This window comes from Pyxicephalus adspersus, chromosome 3 (assembly GCF_032062135.1).
Source record: "Pyxicephalus adspersus chromosome 3, UCB_Pads_2.0, whole genome shotgun sequence".
In the NCBI taxonomy this organism is placed as follows: Eukaryota; Metazoa; Chordata; class Amphibia; order Anura; family Pyxicephalidae; genus Pyxicephalus; species Pyxicephalus adspersus.
Genome location: NC_092860.1, coordinates 19,910,157 through 19,931,699, shown reverse-complemented (window position 1 = coordinate 19,931,699; position 21,543 = coordinate 19,910,157). Strand labels below are relative to the sequence as shown.

The following is a 21,543-nucleotide window of genomic DNA, read 5'->3' as shown; positions in this document are numbered from 1 at the left end:
ACTATAATGGATGCAGAAATCAGATGAAATAGATAAAACATTATATTCAGGTAGTATTAAGCTAAATTTAAGCTTTTCAACCTTTCAAATGGTGTGTTGAAACCACTGAAATCCCATAGCAATGTGGATATCTGCTTATCTCTGGTGTTATGTAAAGGACTTTTCCTGTCTCTTCTGCCTAAAACCTCTACGTTCTGGTGTCTTGTGAAAGAAATTTAGCTCTTCTTTAACTTTAAATTTAGGATCACTTTCATATTATTTAAAAGACTGTGTGCAAGAATCGTTTTATGCGTCGTACTGCTCATAGTCCCACTAAATTCGTAAACGTATCTTTAGGAAATTCACCTACCCTGCTGCGTAATGCAGTTAAAACAAAGCTCTTTGCTAACGAAACTGGCTCAAACTCTAAAGGTAATCTTACAAGTAATGTGTGGTAGTTTAATCATAATCCATATTTTGGCAATGCCTCACAAATACCTGGTATCCTGATAATTTGTAATGACAACATGGGTTTATACAGGAATCTACCTTGACACTAAACATCAATAAGTGCTGTTGGTTTACATATTTTCCTGGCAGTCTGTCACCTGTAGCACAGACAACTAATCATTTTGGAAACCTTTGAGCAGGGAAAACCTTCCCTCAAGATGGATACACTAGCATAAAAGCATTGCCGTTTAATCTTTTGGATTTTTGTGTTGACAAAAGCTTTAATTTGGAAGATGCTTCTCACCAAGACTGTGTGGAAAATAAAGCTATGAGGTTCAGCACATGTACCCTTCAAACCAGTTATTAATTTTTATGGAACTCCTCATCTAGTCTGGATGTCCTAATTCATTTTTTGCTTCTTTTTCTTTTTGTCTTAAATGTTGAATAAATGTACTCTGAGAGGATCTGACAGACAATTCATACCAATGTTTTAAGGGGAATGGTGGTAAAGTATTTTGAGATGAATGTATTTTGTTCTGTGGATCAGAGCTTGCCATTCTGATTGAAAATAAAAAAAAATCTCCTTTTTAATCATTTGTCTATGAATCTTGTCTCATTTGTTTGTTAAAATGTGTTCTTCTGTTGCACACTATTGAACAGATGGGTTAATTGTGCTTTTCAGATATTAACAAAGCAGCGGAAAGAAGAAATATGAATAAAGGTCCATCCAGGTCCAGCCCATCACGAAGGTAAAGTACTTGCCAGTCGTTCATGGACTGGTCTCAATGGAAGAACTCCTAAAAAAACAGTCTTGCGTATCCTGTAACTGGACATCCATCCCCTAAAGTGCTCTCGCCTTGTTCTGGATTCGTTCATTTTGAAATAATATTCTGGATGAACACAGCCTTGGAATTTATATACGCGTTCCGCTGCTTTAAAATATCGTATTCCCGTTAAAACTGCGTGCAGAATAGAATTGCTTCTTGGTTGCCTACCGTTCATCGATTTCCATTGCCTCCAAAATGGTTATTTATTATCCGGACTACGATAACTGTTAATGGCTTTCTAAAATAAATAGCAGCTGCGTTCCCATTCACATCCGTTAAAGTATGCATCTTTTTATAAGGTTAATTGTCGCATTAGGGTTTACATTAATTCATTTTTATCCAGAAAACATTGTGTCAGCCGTTTAACCTCTGTGGGGTTTCTTGATCTGGGTTTTTTTTTTTTTTTTCCCCCTGACATTTCAGACAGCCATAAATGCTAAAGCCAGGGACACTGCCTGGCACAACTTTCAGTCACTCTGTTTTAAACTACCCAAAAAAAGTTAGTTTCCTACAGTTTAAAACCTTAAAAAAACAAAAAGAAGTTTAAAAAAACAACTCGATAATTGCGTATCTAAATTCTCTAAGTTCTCTGTGGGTTAAATTACTTTTATAAACAGCAGTATAATATAATATTTATGTCGGGTATGCATACTGTTGTGGCTCCTGTCCTTTTAAAAAGCTAAATTAATTTGCCTAGCCCTAGAAAGCCAGTAGGGCTCATCATTATTACTTATTTTGTTTTTTTTTATCTGAATATCATAGGTTAGACTTCTGATACTTTTTGGAAAATAAACTAACAATTTGGTTTTTGGTGCTTCAGAGATTTGTATGGATATGGAGAAGGCCAGGAACCAAGACGTGACCGATCCCCACTTCGCTCTAGCCCAAGGAGAGGTAGTAGAGAGCCACGTGACAGAGATTCAAGGGTAGTCCGTGATGGGCGTGAACCAAGAGACATTAGAGATTCCAGAGACCTAAGAAGAGATTCCAGAGATCAGGACATTGGCGTTTTGAGAGATGGCCGTGAAAGGGATTTCCGAGATTCAAGAGACCTGAGAGATTCCAGAGACCTGAGAGATTCTCGAGATTCCAGGGACCTGAGAGATCCTCGAGATTCTAGAGACATAAGAGCTGGAAGAGACCTGAATGATCCAAGAGATTCTAGGGAATACAGGGACCTTCGTGACGCAAGAGATAGAGATATTTGTGCGCGTGATCCGCGAGATATGAGAGATCCATTGTTTGAAAGATACAAGGAGGCTCGAGACCCAGGGGATCCATTATACAGGTTTGAACTTTTTTGTTTTTAAGATGTGTACCAATAAATTGAATCTGACTTGTGCATATATTTAATAAATACAAAAGATTTTTAGACTGTGTAGTTTTTATAATCCAGGGTTTACTTGGCCTAAATAACTTTAAATAAAAAGGGCAGTAAACCAGAATATTGCAAACATTCCCTTTTTAAAAAATCTTCTTCTAGTGTATCTTTTAAAACCAAATAGGCTTCTGATCAAAGGAAATGGTTTTAAGCATTCTTGGTAAAATATGCATCCAGTCTTTGCAATCCCTCCCCTCTCCTGCTATTTTGTCAGCTACCTATTTAGGTAAGGGGTGTGCTCTACCGCTTGGTAGCTTTTTTTGTACCTTCAGAAAAACGTGACATAATTTCACGAAGCCGGTAGCTCCATGGAAGAAGTCGTATGTGTTTTTGAAGATGTGTTGGAAAAGTTTCAATGGAAGAAATTTTTTTTGTGCTGTCTTCCACTGTACTAATCTGCCTTAGTTCATATATTAGTTGAGTATTCACTTTACACTTTAGTATTGATGATTGCACCAATTCCTGTAAATGGAAGTGCTCCAATGTCAGACATTCCTGCCTTCTGTAATTTGCTTTTTGATTCTCTTACACAATAAGGTCTGATGCATCAACGTATCAGTCATAAAGATGGACATTTTTTTAACAGAAGGAAAAGGGGGGGGGGATGTGTTAACGTTTGCATATTTTTGTTCATGAAAGCACTCACTTTATCCTTGGTAGTGGACTTGCATTCATCCAAACATTTTGTTTGTACTTGTTCCTTTGCTCCACCGCCTTCATTACTAGGACTACCTTCTGTGTATTCTTAACTGTGCCTGGGTGCACATTCATACTTTAATACTGACTACTGTATTAAATAATATAAAAATATATATTTTTTAAAAATGGCAATAAAGCTTCTATGGGCCTTGCTGGAATCCTCTTGCGATGTTAAGTAAATAGGTGAGACTGTCTCAACATATTTATACATATACGTTAATTAAAAGCTAGCTTAACCTCCCTAGCGGTAACCCTCAAGTCACACTTGGGGTAGGTAAACCTACGGGAATTAATAATAAATACAGCCTTACCTGATATGCCAGCGTCCCGTGTTGTCCATTGCTGCGATCCCTGCCTTCTTCCTTCCTCCTCCAGCGTCTTCTGCACACGATGAGTCATCGGGGGCGTTCCCGGTGATGTTGGTGCGTGTGTATGTTGCTGGTGGGGTGGGAAATTCAAAATCCATTTGTATTGCATTCAATACAATATAACTTTATTGAATGCAATACATTGAATTTATATGTGTAAAAGCAGTGCATTGTATTTCATGACCAATTATTTTACAGTATAAAAAAAATAGTATGAGTATAATATTTATTTATATTTAAATTAAAAAAAACTATATCAATTTTTTAATTTTTTTTTTTTTTTTTACATGGTTTTGTGTTTCAAACTTTATTATACTAATACTATATTTTATACTGTAAAAATAAATGTTCATAAAAAACAATGTACTGCTTTTAGACAAAAAAACGGAAAGAAATGTACCGCTAGGGAGGTTAAATAATTTACATTACATGCAAGGCAAACCGCGTGATTGCAAAAAGGGAGATAGCTATTGCACATTTGTTTTCCGTTGTTATAGGAGAATTGGCATTCTTTAGACTTGCTATATAGGCCCTGCCCTTACTAACTTTCAATTTTCCCCTTTATGTGACTATACCATGTCAACGCTAAAAAGGTAAGTTGAGATAATTTGCCTTTCTAGTGACATTTTTCTTGTAAACTGGTATAGTCCTGAGGTGCTTAACAACCGTCTGCCACACGAAATTCTCCTGCATGAAATCATCTGATTCTCCTGCATGAAATCAATCATCAATCATCTTCCAGAAAATGATATGGAGACATGGGGCCTGAGGTGCACTGTAAACATTGCACTTTACATCAGCGCTTGTATGAAATTACAAGGTCCAATATCTATATTAGCAGTTAATTCATATAGTGACCTCAGTCTATTTACTTTTAACAAATGGCTGGGCTATGTACATGTAAAACAACAATCAGTAACAACATGCTACAGCAGTCTTTCTCAACTTGGGTAACCTCTGCTATAGTTACTAAATCCGCAGCTCACAGTCCACTAGTGTGGTGGTCAGGGGGAAGAATGTCACCCTTACAAATAGGCAAATAGATTATTGGTGTCAGTTAAACTGACCTGGGAGGCAAAAATATCATACTGCTCAAGGAACCCCTAACATCTTCTGGAGGAACCCTAGGATTCCATGGAACTCTGGTTAAGAAATGCCACAGGCTTGTTTGCAAACTGAAGATATACTGTCAGACTGGGTACCCAATACAATGGTCTGATAGTGATTAATGCCGTTACAGTCCCTTTAAATCTCAGAGACACCTTTTTAAAAAAATAAATAAATTATACCGTCACACTTAATATTTTTCTCTGCAAATTCCAATAAAATACATAAAGCTAGTATGTATTATGTATAGAGTAGTTACTTATGAAGGAAATAAACCTAATAGTTTAGCAAGTGAAAACTAGTTAAACATATTTTCTTCACAGCTCTGTAGACAAGAAAAACTCTGGATGAATGCTGGGGCAAAATAACTACACATCAAAGACTATGGGTTGGGTTCCAGGGTCTTTTTACGCCAAACATTGCTTCCTACTAAACTTTTGCTGTTTTGTATGTAGATGTCCATTTGATGCTTTCTGTTGAAAGTTTCTGAGATTGTTTTTTGGTTTTCTCTAGAGTTGATGACGTCGCTGATAAATATCGTCTTGATGATTTGTATAGAAAAAAAGATGAATTTTATGATCGGTATAGGGATCCTCTTGATAGGTTTCCAGAGGGTATGTATGATATATATATATATTTTATGGGATAGCATTGTGAAACTATTCAAAGAAACCTTATCTTTTAGAAAATGTCTGTGACCATGTCCTGTTTCTGTAAGATTTTTCTTGTTTTTTTCTTGATTACTGTTTCCTGTCTCTCTCTTGAATGTATGAAATTTTGCAACAACTGAAGTAAATGTAAATTCTTACATTTATCAAAGCACTATAACATAAATATTTTAATTTGTTTTCCCCCTTTGACATTTCACCCTATAACTGGAAATTGTTAAACAAGGTCCTAATGGCAGGATCACAGAAGTGTAATTCTAATGAAAGGGAAGCTATATGTTAAAGATTGAGAGATTTGCGTGTCCAGGTTTACATCTACTTAACTGCATAAATACCGTATTTTTCGGACCATAAGACGCACACTGTCTCCACCTGAATTCAGTGTTGGGGTCCTCTGACAAACTGTCTGCGGCCCCTAGACTCCAAAAAGAGAAATCTTGCTTTCATCAATCCACAAAATGTTGAGTCATTTATCTTTATGCCAATCAATGTGTTCTTTTGCAAACTGTAACAACCTTGGCACATCTTTTTTCAACATTGGCACTTAGCGGGTGCTTCTTGCCAATAGCCTGGCATCACATAGGTGTCTTCTAATTGTAGAAATACTCACAGGTAACTTTAGATCTTCTTTGATCTTCCTGGAGCCAATCATTGATTGAGCCATTGCCATTTTGGCTATTCTATCAATTGGAATAGTAGTTTTCTGGTTTTGGGTTTGATTGCCATTTTAACGTATTTGAGATCCTTTCAGCTGGGTATCATTTTCTGCATTTCTTAACATGTTTTTCCATCTCCAATCAACTTTTTAATCAAGTTCTACCTTCCTTCTCTAAATAAAGGCTTCCCTGACTCTCTACACTTCTATTATTATGAACAGCCTAATATTTCCTTTTCTTCACTTTCTATATAGGAGTAACACAAATGGAGTATTTTTTTTCTTCATGTTTTGATTTGGAATAGAATGTTCAGTGTTCCCAGTGCTTTTCTGTGTTTGTAAATAAAAGCAGAACAAAAGTGGAGCCTCAAACTTGCGTGCCTGCAAAACAATGACAAACTTCAATACTTTAAATTTTCCATCCTATTAAATAATTTCAAAGTCATTTAAAGTTAGGATTTCCTTAGAATTATTTACCCCCCACCCCCCTCCTCATTTCCCCAGCATACACAGTGATTCATAGTATTTTGTTCATATAGCTGGTATGTACTCTTAACTAGGTGCACATATAAATATATATACAGCTGTGTGGTGGGTACTTTATTTTTTTTTCAATAATGTAATATAAAAAAAATATAAATATTTATATATATATATATATATATATATATCTCAGCCTGTATACCTGAAAAATGCATTCTTGTTTTGAAGCTGGAATGTCCTTTTGTTACAGAACACCGAAATATGCCACTTGCCGATGCAGTGGTTCTTGTGGCAAGAAGCTACGATCGGTACAAAATAGAATCTCGGGAGAAGGAACGTGAAGATATTGCACGTCAAGCGGCCAAACTGACGGCAGAAGCCATATTAAGAGAACGCGGTGCTCTGGATGAGGGAATCAGGGGAAGTCACCCTCCTGGAATAATGACCCTCCTAGGCTTGTTGGCAGATAATAGATATGTAACTGGTGAAGAAATAGACAAAGTCATCCTATATTTACAGCAACGAAAAGAGAGAATGTTAAGCCTCTCTCATGATTCCTTATGTAAGTGGTATTGCATTGTTTATTTATGCTGTTTTTTTCTCTCCTATTTAATGAAGATAGCTCACATTGTGTCCTTGATTTTTCAGCACAACTTTCAAGACAACCTGGAACAGCATCATCAAGTTCTCTTGATGCCCAGGCCACACTTGTAGGCAGTCAGCAGACACTCAAACTGACTCAACAATTAGGCTCTTCTGCTGCGGCACCTCCGTCCACAAGCAACTCTCAGCAAGAGCTACAAGCTAAAATTCTCAGTCTCTTTAGTGGAGCTTCTACCGCTCCTAATCCAGCTGGCTCTTCAGCGTCTGTTACTCCAAACCAGAATTTTGGGAACATGTCCAACACCCAGCAACGATCATCGGCGTCAGTGGATGCAGGAATTCTTGGCCCAGCTCCTCAAAGATCTCAGCCAACAGCGGGTCAACTTCCTATTTCCTCGTCTGCTGGTGCTGCAGTTAGAAGTGCAGCTCCACGACCTGGCGCTTCTCAAATGCAAAGCCTGTATGGGCAACTTCCAAATCGAAACCAGGCACCTGGCAATATTTCAGGTCAGAGACCAGGAGCTTCAGTTGGTATTAATTTTGACAACCCTAGTGTCCAAAAGGCTCTAGACACGCTTATCGAAAGTGGGCCTGCGCTTTCTCATTTGGTGGGTCAGGCTGCAGGCCAGGCTGTACGCGGTGGGCCACCACAACATCCTATGGCATCCTATCCCCGTCATTTTTAGTGGAAGCATTCCATGTGCAGTGGCCTGGTCCTGTAGACAAAATTTAGTAGTACATTTCGTAATGTGTAAGAAACAGTTATGTTTTTTTCCCCCATTGTTGTTTATTAGGTAATACTTTTTATAATATACAGCGACTAAATAAATGTCCTTTTGAGTAAAATGTTCACTGTTCTAATTGGCAGTCAGTTGTCTACACATAAGCTCTGAAAAAATTCCTCTTCTCAACCATGATCACTACAAAATTTGCATTTGTAAAATGGTTTTGTAAATAGAATCAATTGAAACTGTATTTTGTTGCAGCTTTTTTTTTTATTATTATTAAAAGTTTTACTTTAAAAGAAGTATTGTAAAGTAATAATTGCTGGAGGAAAAGCTTTACCTATACCATTTTATAAATAACCAATTTACAGGTAATCACTTTCTTATCAATAATTAAAGCAAAGAAACACGAAATGTAGCTTATGCTTTTACAATTTGCTGAATGCCTTTTAAAATGGCATAAGTTACTTAAACGATCACCCATTCTTGCTGTACTTTGTTTTTTGTTTTTTTTTCCCTTTGTTCATTCTGCCTGATAGGTTTACAGTTCATAACATGTGTTCATACCAAAATGGCACCCTAATACAATAAAGCAAAAGATCTGCATTGCAATTCACAACCCATAGTAGTGCACCAGGGCAGTGTTTATCGATCTTTTTGGAGGAAACCCTTGAAATAATTTTTAGGTCTTCAATGAACCCATGCTAAAAATAGGTCAGTAGAAAGAATGCCACCCTTACAGATATCCCAAATATTTTTTTTTTAATGCAGTAAAAATTAATCCACAGATGGAGACCTTTTGGACTTACACCAAAGGTCTAAAAGGTTCTTTGTGATCACCCACCACAACAATCGTTGACATCCTATCTGTCATTTTTAGTGGAGGCATACCATGTGTGTTGTTCTGTTCTTGTAGATATCTCGGTAGTATGTTTTATATGTATGTATATAAAACTGTTTTGTTTTTTTTTCCATCATTGTTTTAGTTTAATGTTTTTGTTTTTTTTAATTTAAAGGCCTAAATAAATGTCCTTTAAGTAAAATGGTAATTCTACTTGCTTTCAATTGTCTACATACAAGCTCTAAAGAATTTCTTCCTCTCTGCTCGACCATGATCACACTGTTCATTTCCATCACTGGTATGTTATTACTTAAAACTGCATTTTGTTGCAAACTTTTTTTTTTTTTTTTATTAAAATTCAACTTTTAAAGAAGATCTTGTAGTAATCTTCGTTAAACAACGTGTAGTTTCAGCCTTTGTCGGCACCATTTTTTTGAATGTCTGATTTGCAGGTCATCGGTTGCTTATTGATCATATTAGCAAAGAAGAAACACAGAATGCAGGTTATGCTTGTCTAATTTGCTAAAAGCCATGATGGGTTTCTGAAACTTCACTCATTTGGGTGCTTATGTCGGTAGTAATCCAGATATACAAAGAAATAAAACAAAATACGTTTATGAATTATGTGGAAAAGGCACATGGAAGCAGTATTGAACACAAAGAAAAGGAGGTGCAAAATGGCATGGAAACATGCTGAAATCTTGTCCTCCTCGCTCCTCGCAATATTTCTGTCAGAGTCAAGAATGCAAGAGTTGTCTAAGAGCCAAGGATCACTCACGAAGAGCTTCAGAAAGACCTGGAATTAGAAGGTACAATTCTTAATAAGTAATACACTCAACCAACGTAACCTCTATGCACGTTCACTGCACCAGTGAAATACTGGGAATTTAGTCTGGTCTTGTAAGACCAAAATGGAACTCCTTGGGTGTCATTGCACACACCATGTTTGTAAAAGAAATGGCACTTAAACATCACCCAAAAACGCCATACCCGTGAAGTTTTTGAGGTGGGAACATCAATATGTAGGGCCGATCGAAAGAATAGAAGATCAGAGTTCAAAGAAGAGTCCCCCAGACCCTTTATGTTTAAGTATGGGCCAAAATCACACCTGAGCAATGCATGTGACTAGTTTCTTCATACAGGAGGCATCTTGAAACTTTCATTACCAGCAAAGCTTTTCCGCTAAGTGTTAAATAAATTTCAATACGTGTGTTCAATACTTATTCCCTATGTCATTCCACTTTGTTTCAAACAAAAAAAATTACTCTTTTTGTTATGAGGGAGTAAGTTTGCTAAAGCATATGACACTGTACCATACAGACGGTCATTATGCACGTTAGAGTCAATGGATTTAGAAAAGTCAATCTGTAAATGGATAGAGACCTGGCTTAACCACCTTGGCGGTCTAATTATGTCAGTATTTTTATGCTAAAAGCGGTATATTGTTTTGCATAGAAATTTGTTTCCCATTGTAGGCCTATAATTCTTAGGCATAACTCACCAAAATATGTCCAATATTTAATAAATTTAATAATAAACTTTAAATAAAAGAACAAAACTGTTAAAACAAGGTTGCATAAAAATTCTGAATCCTGTAATATAACTGTACAGTAGTATGTATTTTATATATATATATATATATATAATGATGAATGATTTCTTGGTATTGGATTCAATACAGTTGTTTTGTATTGAATCTAATTCAAAATAATTTGAATTTCCCGCTGCGCTCTTGCATGCACCGACGTCACCGGTGCACTCACTGGGGGAAGATCAGAAGAAGAAGACGTAGCCCGAGGATGGGATCCGATGGGACCAGGTTAGTGTTTTTTTTTTTTTTTTTAAATCTTTTACTTTTTTTTAAGCATGTCGCCTGAGCCACACTTCGGATTACCGCTCAAGGGGTTAAAGACTGCATCCAGGGAGTAGTGAATAATGATTCATTCTCTGAATGGTCTAAGGTTATTAGTGGTGTACCCCGGAGTTCAGTGTTGGGACCTTTACTGTTTAACATCTTCATAAATGATATAGAGTTTGGGATTAAAAGTAACATTTCTGTGTGTGCAGATGACACCAAACCATGTAATTAGGTCCATACAGGATGTCTATAATCTACAAGCAGACCTGGATGTACTGTTTCATTGGGCAGCCAAGTGGCAAATGACATTTAATATTGAGAAATGTAAAGTTATGCACTTGGGGGCTAACAGCATGCATGCTTCATACTCTCTAGGGGTATTACATGTAGGGAGGTCAGGAATAGAAAAGGATCTGGGGGATTGCGTAGATCATAGACTTAACAATAGCATGCAATGCCAAGATGCAATATCAAAAGCTAGCAAAGTCCTTTCTTGTATTAACCTCCCTAGCGGTAATACGGACCGTGGCTCGGGATAAAATTTCCATACCAAAATCGGTAACCCTGCTCCCTGCCAGGGAGTTTAAAAACTTACCTGGTAAGCGGTGCCAGCGACGTCTGGCATCTTCTTTTACATCTAAATCACTTTTACATTTAAAAATACTTAGTCTTCATACCGCCAAGGGAGGTTAAAAGAGGAATAGACTGCAGAGATGGAGACATAATCCTACCCCTGTACAAAGCATTGGTCAGACCACACCTGGAATATGCAGTCCAGTTTTGGGCATCAGTTCACAAAAAGGTCATTGTGGAATTGGGGAGAGTGCACAGAAGGGCAACTAAACTAATAAAAGGAATGGAGGAGCTCAGCTTTGAGGAGAGATTAGCTGAACTGAATCTATTCTCCCTTGAGAAGAGATGTTTAAGGGGGCATATCATGACCATGTTTAAATATGTAAATGGACCATATAGAGAACTCTCTTCCCAATTTATCACTTTTAGATCATTACAAGGAACAAGAGGGCTCTTTGCATCTGGAGGAAAAGAAGTTTAAGCTCTGGATAATGATGGGATTCTTCCCTGTAAGGTCTGAAAATGTAGAATAGGCTCCCTCAGGAAGTAGTTTCCGCAAATACTAAAGATTGCTTTAGGAAAAAACTGAATGCTTCTCTAGAAGCACAGAATATACCTAGGTATTAAGGCTTTAAAGTAAAGATAACAGAGACTGTTGATCCAGGGAATATCCAATTGCTTCATGGAATCGGGAAGGAATTTTTTGTCCCCTGTTGAAGTAAATTGTACCAGGGTTTTTTCTTCCTCTGGATCCTTTTTTCCTTCCTCTGGATCAACTATGTCTTACAGGGTTTTTATCTGGGATATAAATATTTCCTTAGTGGTTGAACTTGATGGACTTTTTTTCAGCCTGACTTACTATATAACTGTGTAACTTAAAACCCCTAGCATTCTAATTCTGTCAGATTTTTGATGCAAAAAGTGATCCTAATTTTTTTGCATAGAAATTTTTGTTTATATTGTGGGCCTGTAATTCTTAGGATTATAATTTTAAAAAATAATGACATAATAGAAAACAATGTAATTTAAAATAAAATTAAAAGCAGATTACATTGTAATCTGCTTTTAAATTTCCCGCCCGGCCACACCCCTGAATACATCACCCCTCGCATCACCCGGAAGATGTCACATCCTCCCGGGTGATGCGAGTGGGAATGTCCGGCCCCACCTCACCCCGACGCTGCTGCTCTGCATCTCCAGGGAGATGCGAGCAGCAATAGCAAGTTCTGGGGGTGTGCCAATTGGCATCTCCTCCAGAATTTACTGCTGATGTGAGCAGCGGCGTGGGTGTGACCCTGGTAATATTTAAAAGCAGATTACTCGGTAATATGCTTTTAACTTTCCCGCCCGGCCACGCCCCCCGACGGACCGGCGCCCCGGTATCACAGCGGGACCATCAGATCGCCCCTGGAGCGTGGGGCAAAGGTAAGGGGGGCTTCTAAAGTTACCGCTTTTTGCAAGTCGAATCCACCCCGAGTCACACTCGGGATTACCGCTAGGGGGGTTAATTTATGGACATATTTGTTTGGTCTTCTTTGTATGTGTGGATTCCTTGGGTTGTTACCAACATCTCCTGTAAATTTCATGTTATATAGCCCCAATAGAAATATATTGAAAATTAAATGAGAAAAGCAGATGTGTTCAAAAGTTATTTTCCCCGCTGAATATGTATGTGTAATATATAAACATTTTAATAGGTTTTCTTTATGCAGTGCATATTGACAAAATAGTGACCTTTAGTTCACAATAAGAGTTTAAAATGCCCTTATTTTCAGAGAGGAGGGGTCCTGGAGTTACTCGACAACCTTAACACTTACAAGCACAAAATATGGTCATTTATCATAAAAAGAAAAAAAAATCTAATTCTCTGTTATTCCTACTGCATCAGTGCTGGGCTGTCAGCTTTAGTGTAAAGCTTTTGATATGTGGATTCTGCAATCTTGGCAGAAGGTTGCTGATGTAATTTTTTAGGTACAGTGACATTTATGTCTGTTGCACTGGAAATAAAAAAAATTACTCCCCGCCACCAATGTTGATATTAGGTAAGTGTTTAGTCTGATTAACATATGGAATACTAAATGTGGGGAAAATTAAGTAACTACTTTTGTAAAGCTTAGCTTAAATCTGTTATCTCAAAGAAAATGAAAATATAAAAAGGTTTTTAACTTTTTGGCTTTGCTTAAAGTCCAACTATAGCCTGTAAAGGTAAACAAGGTATTCTAAAAGCAATCATGATTAGTGTAAGTTTAATATACTTTTTGGAACTAAACATTACAAATAAAAAAAAAAAATAACTATTGCGTAATCTCAGAGTTCCTATATACACGGTCTAGGCCTTTATGTTTCTGGTTACCAGATTGAGACGACAGTTGCTATCTACCTGCTTCTGTGATTAGTTCTGCCTCCTCATTTTAACACCTTGGGCCTGATTTATTAAAGTTCCTTATGACTTGAGATAATAGACTATCATTGGAGAACCTGGCCCATTATTTCCACTGCAGTGCACAAAACCTTTACCCTCTGGGATAATCAGCAGAGGTGGAGCCAAAAGGTCATTGAGAGATCCTTATAGGTAGACGTTAGAAGACATACAGTTTTGCAAGAGTGTTTATGACCAGTATTTAAACTTGCAATTTTAGAGTTTAGAATAAAAACAAAAGTGATGTTTAAAAACAAAAAAAAATAACACATAGACTTGTGAGGAACAGTCTAGATGCATATTTGGCTTTTGGTAAAAATCTATTTAACTAATGGTTTTGCTGTAGTTTTGAGAACAATACAAAGATAATAACAGCAGAAGTGTGCTGCACTACATAAGGCCTACACACAACATACTACTGCGAGAGGTACTATTTCACAAGCCAGGTTACAAGTTGCTGACCTCTTAGGGGAAGGTCTGTACAAATCTTGCATTTGCTTTAATTTGCCATGTCAATGACCGTGTTCATGTGCAGCATGCTATGTCACTTTTCATGCAAAAAGCATTTGAAACTGCCATGGACTGATTTGTCTTAAAACATATGCCTATGCATTCACCAGCATCAATTTTTTTTTTATTCCATTTCTTGGTAACTCCGATATCAAGCTGTGAACAAAGCCTATTACCTGTCTAAATTATTTTTTTATATCATCTTTAAAAGGTTTACAACTAAATAATGGATGATGAGGCATTTTTCAATTACTTGCACTGCATCTTGAGTTTTCCAAAGAAAAAAAATATATATAAGGGCAAAACTCAACACAACAGGGAAAGGGTTTAATAAAATTAAGTTTATTGCATTTTGTGCTGACAGGAGTCTCAAAACAAATGAAATCGGCACATTAAAGCTGTATGAGTAAGGTAGCATTCAACCACAATGAGAACCACACTGCAAAAAACTACACAAAACATGAAACTATTTTCTCTTAGATACATAAATAAAAAGCAGCCAGTATGTAGCAGTGTTTCATTTGGTTTGGAACAGGAATATCTGTACACGGGTTAAATCTATATTAATAGTTAGAAACTAAAGGTTAAAGCATTTTTTACTAGCCATCTAGGGAAATAGCACAATTGCTAGGTAACCAGGACTTACGTAAAACATAGAGTGCATCGGGGGACTTGTCAATCACGTTGGCTGTGTGGTTACTCAAAACACATATATAAATATCTAATATACGTGCATGTGTGCATCAATATATATATAGCACAAAGTGTGTCAAATCAAAACTTCAAGCTTTTGGGAGTCCTTTACTTCTACTAAAATGAAGCTGTGTCTACCAGGGTATTCTGGCTTTCATAGTGCAACTTGTTGAAATACTAACAAATTTTCCATTTCCGGCCTGTATCTAAGCTGCCATGATAGCATCAAGTTTCTTATTCCTTCCCCAAGTCTATATTTAGAACATTTCTGTTCAGCAGCATAAGATTACTGGAAGAATGATGAGCAGATCTCCTGCTTTGGTTGGTCTGTGACTCAGAAAAAGGGGCTGAACAGTGCCCGAATCCTGTCTTTGTTCCTAGAGATGTAATACCTGGTACCAAAATAACATTTTCTCAAAGGTCCCTGATATGTCTGCATAGAAGCAAAAAAGTGTGTGCCCAGGTTCTGCCCTATAGAAATACTAAGTATTAGCAAGTTTTTCCATTTATTCTGATTTTCTCTGACCAATCACCAGTTACCCAGGGTTTTCTGGGTTAACAGGGTTGTACACCTTTGTTGTAAGGTTGGGTAGCATGTTGTAAGCATAATAAATGATCATAAAGTATGAATCGGGGTTTGTATGTAGTCTGCTCATTAAAATCCACTTAAAGCACAATTGTACTGTACTAAAACGCAGATTAGATACATTGAGGGTGTAGTAAAAAGGTATGTGGCCAGTGTCTTCATTTTAAGTTGATCTTGAGCAGAACAAAATGGCAGCCCTGGTATACACTGAAACAAGGGTTTCTGCACTCCGCAGAGGCAATGATCACTCTGCAGCTGGCACAAACTCCTCCCCTGCAGATCCTAGAGCTCCAATCACCAAAACTAGTTCTAACTCATTGGTGCTGTGGGAAGGTTAATGAAGCTGCTGCTTGCTCACCAATACCAGTTATTTTTTTATATTTTTTTTGCAGCAAGGGATCAGTTTATAAATTATTACACGAATATTGACCACACCTTTTACTTGTGCCCTGATTGTACCTGGACTATTTATTTTCTAAAGTACAATTAGTCCTTAACTGTGTCTTCTCCTCCTTGTTATGTCACCTCAGTTTATGCCAGGTTACGTGTCAGAACAAGTTCTCCACTCAGTGCTTTAGGATGGTGGATGGAATTTGCATCAGCTTAACATGATTCTTTGCCATATTTATGCAAAGGAAAATCAATTCTTTAAATTTGCATCCACTTATACCAGATATGAGCAAAGATCCATTTGGTTATGATTAAAAGCCAATACCCCTCAGGACATTATTTGGAGCAAAAAGTGAACCAGTTTTCCCATTCTTAGAGGCACTTTAAGTAATGAAAACTCAAGGATTCTTCCCAGCCAGACCAACACTGTCGTTGGTTATACCAAATATGTAAAGCACGGCTGCCTAAACCTTGCTGCCTTGAATTTAGTGGGCCTGATTTAATAAATCTCTCCAGGGCTGGAGAGGATAAACTTTCATAAGTGAAGTTGGGTGATCCAGCAAACATAGAATGGATCTCCTAATAGTCATTTGCTAATTGATAGTAAATGTTTTTTTAATCCCAGACCAGATACATTCCAGGTTTACTGGATCACCCAGCTTCACTGGTGAAAGTGTATTCTCTCCAGCCTTGGAAAGCTTTTTTAAATCTGGTCCAGTAAGTGAGTATGCTGTTAGGAGTGAGGTACATCTTTGCACATAAACCAGCATAAGTAATTAAAAAAAAAACTCTTTAATTTAAAATTACAAGCATGCAAAGCTGGTGAATTCCTTACTTCACACACAGTCACATGAATTGTTTTGACACTAGACTCACTACATTTATGGCTCAAACTCAACATGAAGAAGGGGGCCTTAATTCAAGTTTATCTGCTTTTCAAGCAGTATTTAACGAAAAAAATTGGATTTTTCAAAGTATGACATCATGCAGTTGTTCTTTATGCTGGGCCCATGTAGTTGGTGTGTGTAAAAGTATCTCACAAGGTTGAGGACAGAGTACGCTTATCGCAAACACTACACTTTCCATTTTTAAACATGAAACCACTAGAATCAAAAATAAAACACTATATAAGCATACAAATGATAGATATATATATATATAGACTTTGCAATAATATTTTTTATCATTTATACAAGGTATTGAGGAGCTTGGGCTATTAAACAATTATAAAAATATTTAGATTGAATGTGCTACACTTGATAAATTTGACTGTATTACATGCTCACTCTATTGTTAAATTTGTTTAAATTAAACCGACGTCCTCTGCAGTCTGATTTATCTTCTATATGTTAACATTTATATATATATATATTTAAAAAAAATTATATACACTTGGCGTTCGGTGTCGAACACACACACACACCACATCTAGCTGAAAGTCACAGCTCTATTGACATGGCACTATAAATGATTTCTCACATTTCAACTGCATTTTATTGGAGTGCTCATTTAAGATTATGGAGCCTACTAAAAGAAACTAGGGCTCGCCCAAAAGAACCATACGTGACAATGTGGAAACCAAAACTAAAGAATGAACACCCAAAAGAATTGAAAGACAAGGGAGCAGTTTGACCAATTTTGGAAGACCGGCTCCTTGAGAGAAGAATACTCCTTCAAGATTGATGGAATAGTGAGGCTTTAAGAGTGCAAGGACAATACCGGCCCTATATCATTTTAATAGATTTCCAGCTAACAAAATCACAGATCAATTCATAACGTCAACCAATCTTCCAACCATTATTTTCTTTCCACATCTGTAAAAGGGAAATAAATTCATGTATGTGCAGAGAGGGAGGCCAAAAAAGCAAGCCCAAATCACAGCTGAAATAATGATGACTAGGGTAGCGTGAGATGAATGAAACAGCTTTTTTTTATATATATTTTAGGCCATGCAGGGTGAAATAGTGGAATTAGCTCACAGTCTCTGAAAGGTGCAGTGGTTTCCCTGCCACTGATCTAGAATAACACAAACTGTTGGCTCAGTTTGCTTGTCTAGAACGTTGGTAAAATCACTCTGCACCATTCTTCTGGCACAGTTCATCCAAGGCAAGCCTATAAAGCAAAGGGTTGAAAGTAAAAGGCAGATACAATTGTTTTTTTTCTGTTTTTTTTTTTTTTTTTTGCATCAGATTATTATTATTGCAACATGCTCCTCGGCATCAGACAATATGTTAAGACAGCCCTTTCTTGATTTCCTGCACAGCTGAGTGGTCTTCTGCACAGCTATAAATGCTGCTTTCAAATCCTCAACATTCCGATTTCCCTTGGTATGGGGTACATGCAGTCCCAAAGAAGAGAATGCATTTTTCAAGTAACCATTGTCTCTGCTGGTCTCCAAATTCCGACAATTCGAGTTGCTGAAGCCGAGGAGAAAATAGTGGCTTTCAAGAAAAGGGCATAGAGAGAGGAACATTTGGAACGATAAAGCATGCTGGTGAATACCCCCCTCTCTCCCTTATCTTGCCACACCAATGCTTTAATCAACGAGATTGGTCTTTATCACCTTATGGTGAAGATGAGGGGGAATCTCCTGATTTCTGCCAGTACAACCCATGTGTTCTCCAAGTCTGTGTCAGGGAGAGATTGGTGGAACAGTGGATCACAGGATGCACAAAAGGGCCAGTATTGATAGCGTCTTAAGCAGTGCGGCTCAGTTTCAGAAAGGTACATAGACTTTATGTAAAGATTCATATATAAACTTCATCATTGGCACTCTGATGAAGGTATGAGGAACAGTTGCACTTGTGCTGGAATGGAAGATCTGGTGCTGCAGTTCACATGAAAGGAGGGCATTAGAGGGATATGGTGGAAGCTAGTGAAGTTTCTGAGCACTGACCATATGCCTCCCCACCACCTCTCCTGGTTTTCATACTGCCTGTTGAATTTGGAGAGAGGTTCGAAGGCTCCTGCTAAGTGCAGCAAAAACTTCAGCTGGGTTTGTTTTCATGAATAAATGGTAATAACTTCTCTTCCCCCTCCACGAACTAACATAACTCGGTCCAAATGTTCTGTGAGAACCTCTAAAAAATCCATATCTGGAAAACATCAGCTTAGGAACATATCGTCAATTAAATTGCTAAAAGAAAAAAAAAAAAACATTATTACATCAAAAGAACTGGAGCAAATGAAGTGGTAAATAATTTACCAAAATAATAATACAGAAAGTTGGAAGGAACTGGAGCATTGCTTTATTATTTTAATTTTGAAATCTACCTAGTAATAAATATCCACATAAAGAAACTACTAGTGGCTACAGTAGTATGGCTGTGATTCCAGGTCATGGGTACAAAACACCTAAACTACAAACCATCTGTGAAACACACACTACTTTTGGCTAAAAATTCTGGTTAAAACTGGAATATGCAGCCTTAAAAGTATATCTGAAGTGACACTTTTCTTTTACCCCAACCCTCTTTCCCGTTTATCTCCCCTTTTCTTGAAAGGTAGGACATGACCAATTCTCTAACCCCCAACCCTCTTTTCCTTTGTCAACCCTTTTCTTGAAAGGTGGGATAGGACCTTTTTTCTTAACCCCCAACTCTTTTTCCTCCTTACCTCCCCTTCTCTCTTCCTTTTTATTGCTTTTGTTTATTTATTCACTCACCACAATCTCCCATCTAACTAACACCAGTACACCTCAATGGGTAACATCCACCTGACACAAAAACGTAAAGTGGAACTAAACATAAAATAAAATTTAGGACTAGGCAGGTCCTTTATTTCAGAAGTCACAATCTCCTTTCTGCAATAAAGTAAGCATGCCTCTCTGATTGCATTTTTGTATTCAAACTTATCTATCCTCCATAAGTTGTGCGTGTTTTGCCGTCTTCCTTCACTCCTCATCCAAACAGTGGATCATCAACCATCTTGATTGGCCAGGCCGGGATGACGGTCGCTGCAATTAATCCCTGCTGTCCCAGTAGATGCTAGAATACCCAGTATATCCCGGAATCCTCCACTGAGCATGTGGATGTGCTGACGTGTAAGCTAACTAAAGTTCAGCTTTGAAGGCCATCATTGTGAGACTCAAACCTAATGGATACATGATGAAACTCTAAATGTGGAGACAATTCTAAAGTACTAATTACTACAATACAATTCCATAATACCTTCCCTAAGTCAGTGCATAATTAGTATCTGTAAACCAAGGGCCTCCCATCCTATCTTGAGATTTGTACAACCCTAAAATATTGTCTCCTAGGACAAATGTTTGTGATCATCTCCTGAAAATCTAGTATCAGTATAGATGTCCCACGTCCTATGCGTCAGATTATTAAACCACTGACCACTAATAGGGACAAGTGAAGTCCCTGTAGCAGGGCACCTCCTACTTGTTCTCCCCTCCCCATACAACTGAACAGGTTGCTCATCAGTAGCCCTTCAGCCTGTCTTTTTAGCAGTCCTTCCTATAACCAGAAGCAACCACTAACAAGCAACAAATATTGGACATTTGAACAAATGTGGAGTTTAAAAAGGTAGAAAAAAGGATACAGTTTTCATCTCCTTTCCTATTGCGAGGTGGCCCTGGCATATTGAGAAGAACAAGTTTTGCATCATGAGATTTTTTGACTATGACTTCGTTCAGTTTAACCGCTGTGTGCATCCTACGAACATTTGATTGGTTCCTGCATAAAAACAAAAGCACATTCTGTAAGTGTGCTGAAAAAATACATGATCAAAGTGCAATCTAATATACCTTTAAATAAATATTTATATTTAAAAATTATGGAGAAAAAGACTTACAAGTTCTCCCACTCACTTTTGTTTGCAAAAATGAAAAAAAAAACAACTGTTAGCCACAAAAATTTTTCTTGACAAATATCTTTTACATATATCAGCACGGCAGTACAATGGCTATGTTTAGAAAATTTTGAAGAAAATCATTTTTAGCACATTGCCTGCAAAACATTGCCATTTCTCCAATTATTCTAAAATAAAACTTTACAAGTACAAAAAAATACCAGCTGATATACTAGAAATCCAGTGTGCTCATTAACATGTTGGCCTTACAACACAGAACTTTTGCTATACTTAAGTTTCAGCCAGTGGTTTCAGACCTATCTTTAGAGCTATTCCTATCCTCTGTTGCACTTCTCATACCTTGATTTATTTCCAGCAAAGTGGGGTTGCTGTCTTCACCCCAGGGAGCATGCCCACACCAAATTTTAGGCAATGGGGAAAAGTAGTTCTGACTACATTAATAGGAACTGGGCTTCAATAATTTTTCAAGCCTTGTGATGGCTTCACCATCATGATCAAACGGGAAAAAGGAAGATCTGGGTGTGAATTTAGTTCATGTCTGAAAATATGTAACAGGGTGTCTACCTATAGTGGGGGTGCAGGCCCTGGTATTGGCTTCTCCATGCACAGGATTATAAATTCAGGACTTCATCTTCTAGGGTGTTCAGAGAGGTACCTTGGGCAAAAGTATCTGGGTAAGTGATTTGCATCCAGGTGAGAAGTCCTCCAGTGTCAGAGCCAGTGTGTGGGCAACCGGAGAGCCGAATAACATGCAGCTTCATCGGGAAAGACCCAGTTACTGCAAGAAGTACTTTCATAATTGCTACCTATTCTAATTTCAGTGTGGTGATCTGTTGTCCTTCAGCCTTGTATCTCTCCAGGTGTTCTCCTGTGCTATCAAAGAACTCCATTGCGAGAGACAATACTC

General features: G+C 37.5%; 2 protein-coding genes across 2 annotated transcripts in view; one reads left to right on the top strand and one right to left on the bottom strand.

The window, feature by feature from the left end:
* The first annotated feature begins 5,845 nt into the window (after positions 1–5,845).
* On the top strand, positions 5,846–8,247 carry LOC140325782 (nuclear receptor coactivator 5-like). The gene is made up of 2 exons (XM_072403803.1): positions 5,846–7,179; positions 7,266–8,247. Exons 1-2 carry the CDS (start codon positions 6,879–6,881, stop codon positions 7,904–7,906), a joined length of 942 nt encoding a protein of 313 aa, XP_072259904.1. The 5' UTR covers positions 5,846–6,878; the 3' UTR covers positions 7,907–8,247.
* Positions 8,248–14,467: 6,220 nt separating this feature from the next.
* Positions 14,468–21,543, bottom strand: part of SLC12A5 (solute carrier family 12 member 5) — a 66,686-nt gene continuing 59,610 nt past the window's right edge. Inside the window, exons 24-26 of the mRNA XM_072403801.1 lie at positions 20,619–20,633; positions 20,367–20,500; positions 14,468–18,910 (exon numbers count right to left, since the gene is read on the bottom strand). Coding sequence (XP_072259902.1) covers positions 18,819–18,910; positions 20,367–20,500; positions 20,619–20,633 — 241 coding nt within the window. The 3' untranslated portion in view covers positions 14,468–18,818. The remainder of the gene's footprint in view (positions 18,911–20,366; positions 20,501–20,618; positions 20,634–21,543) is intronic.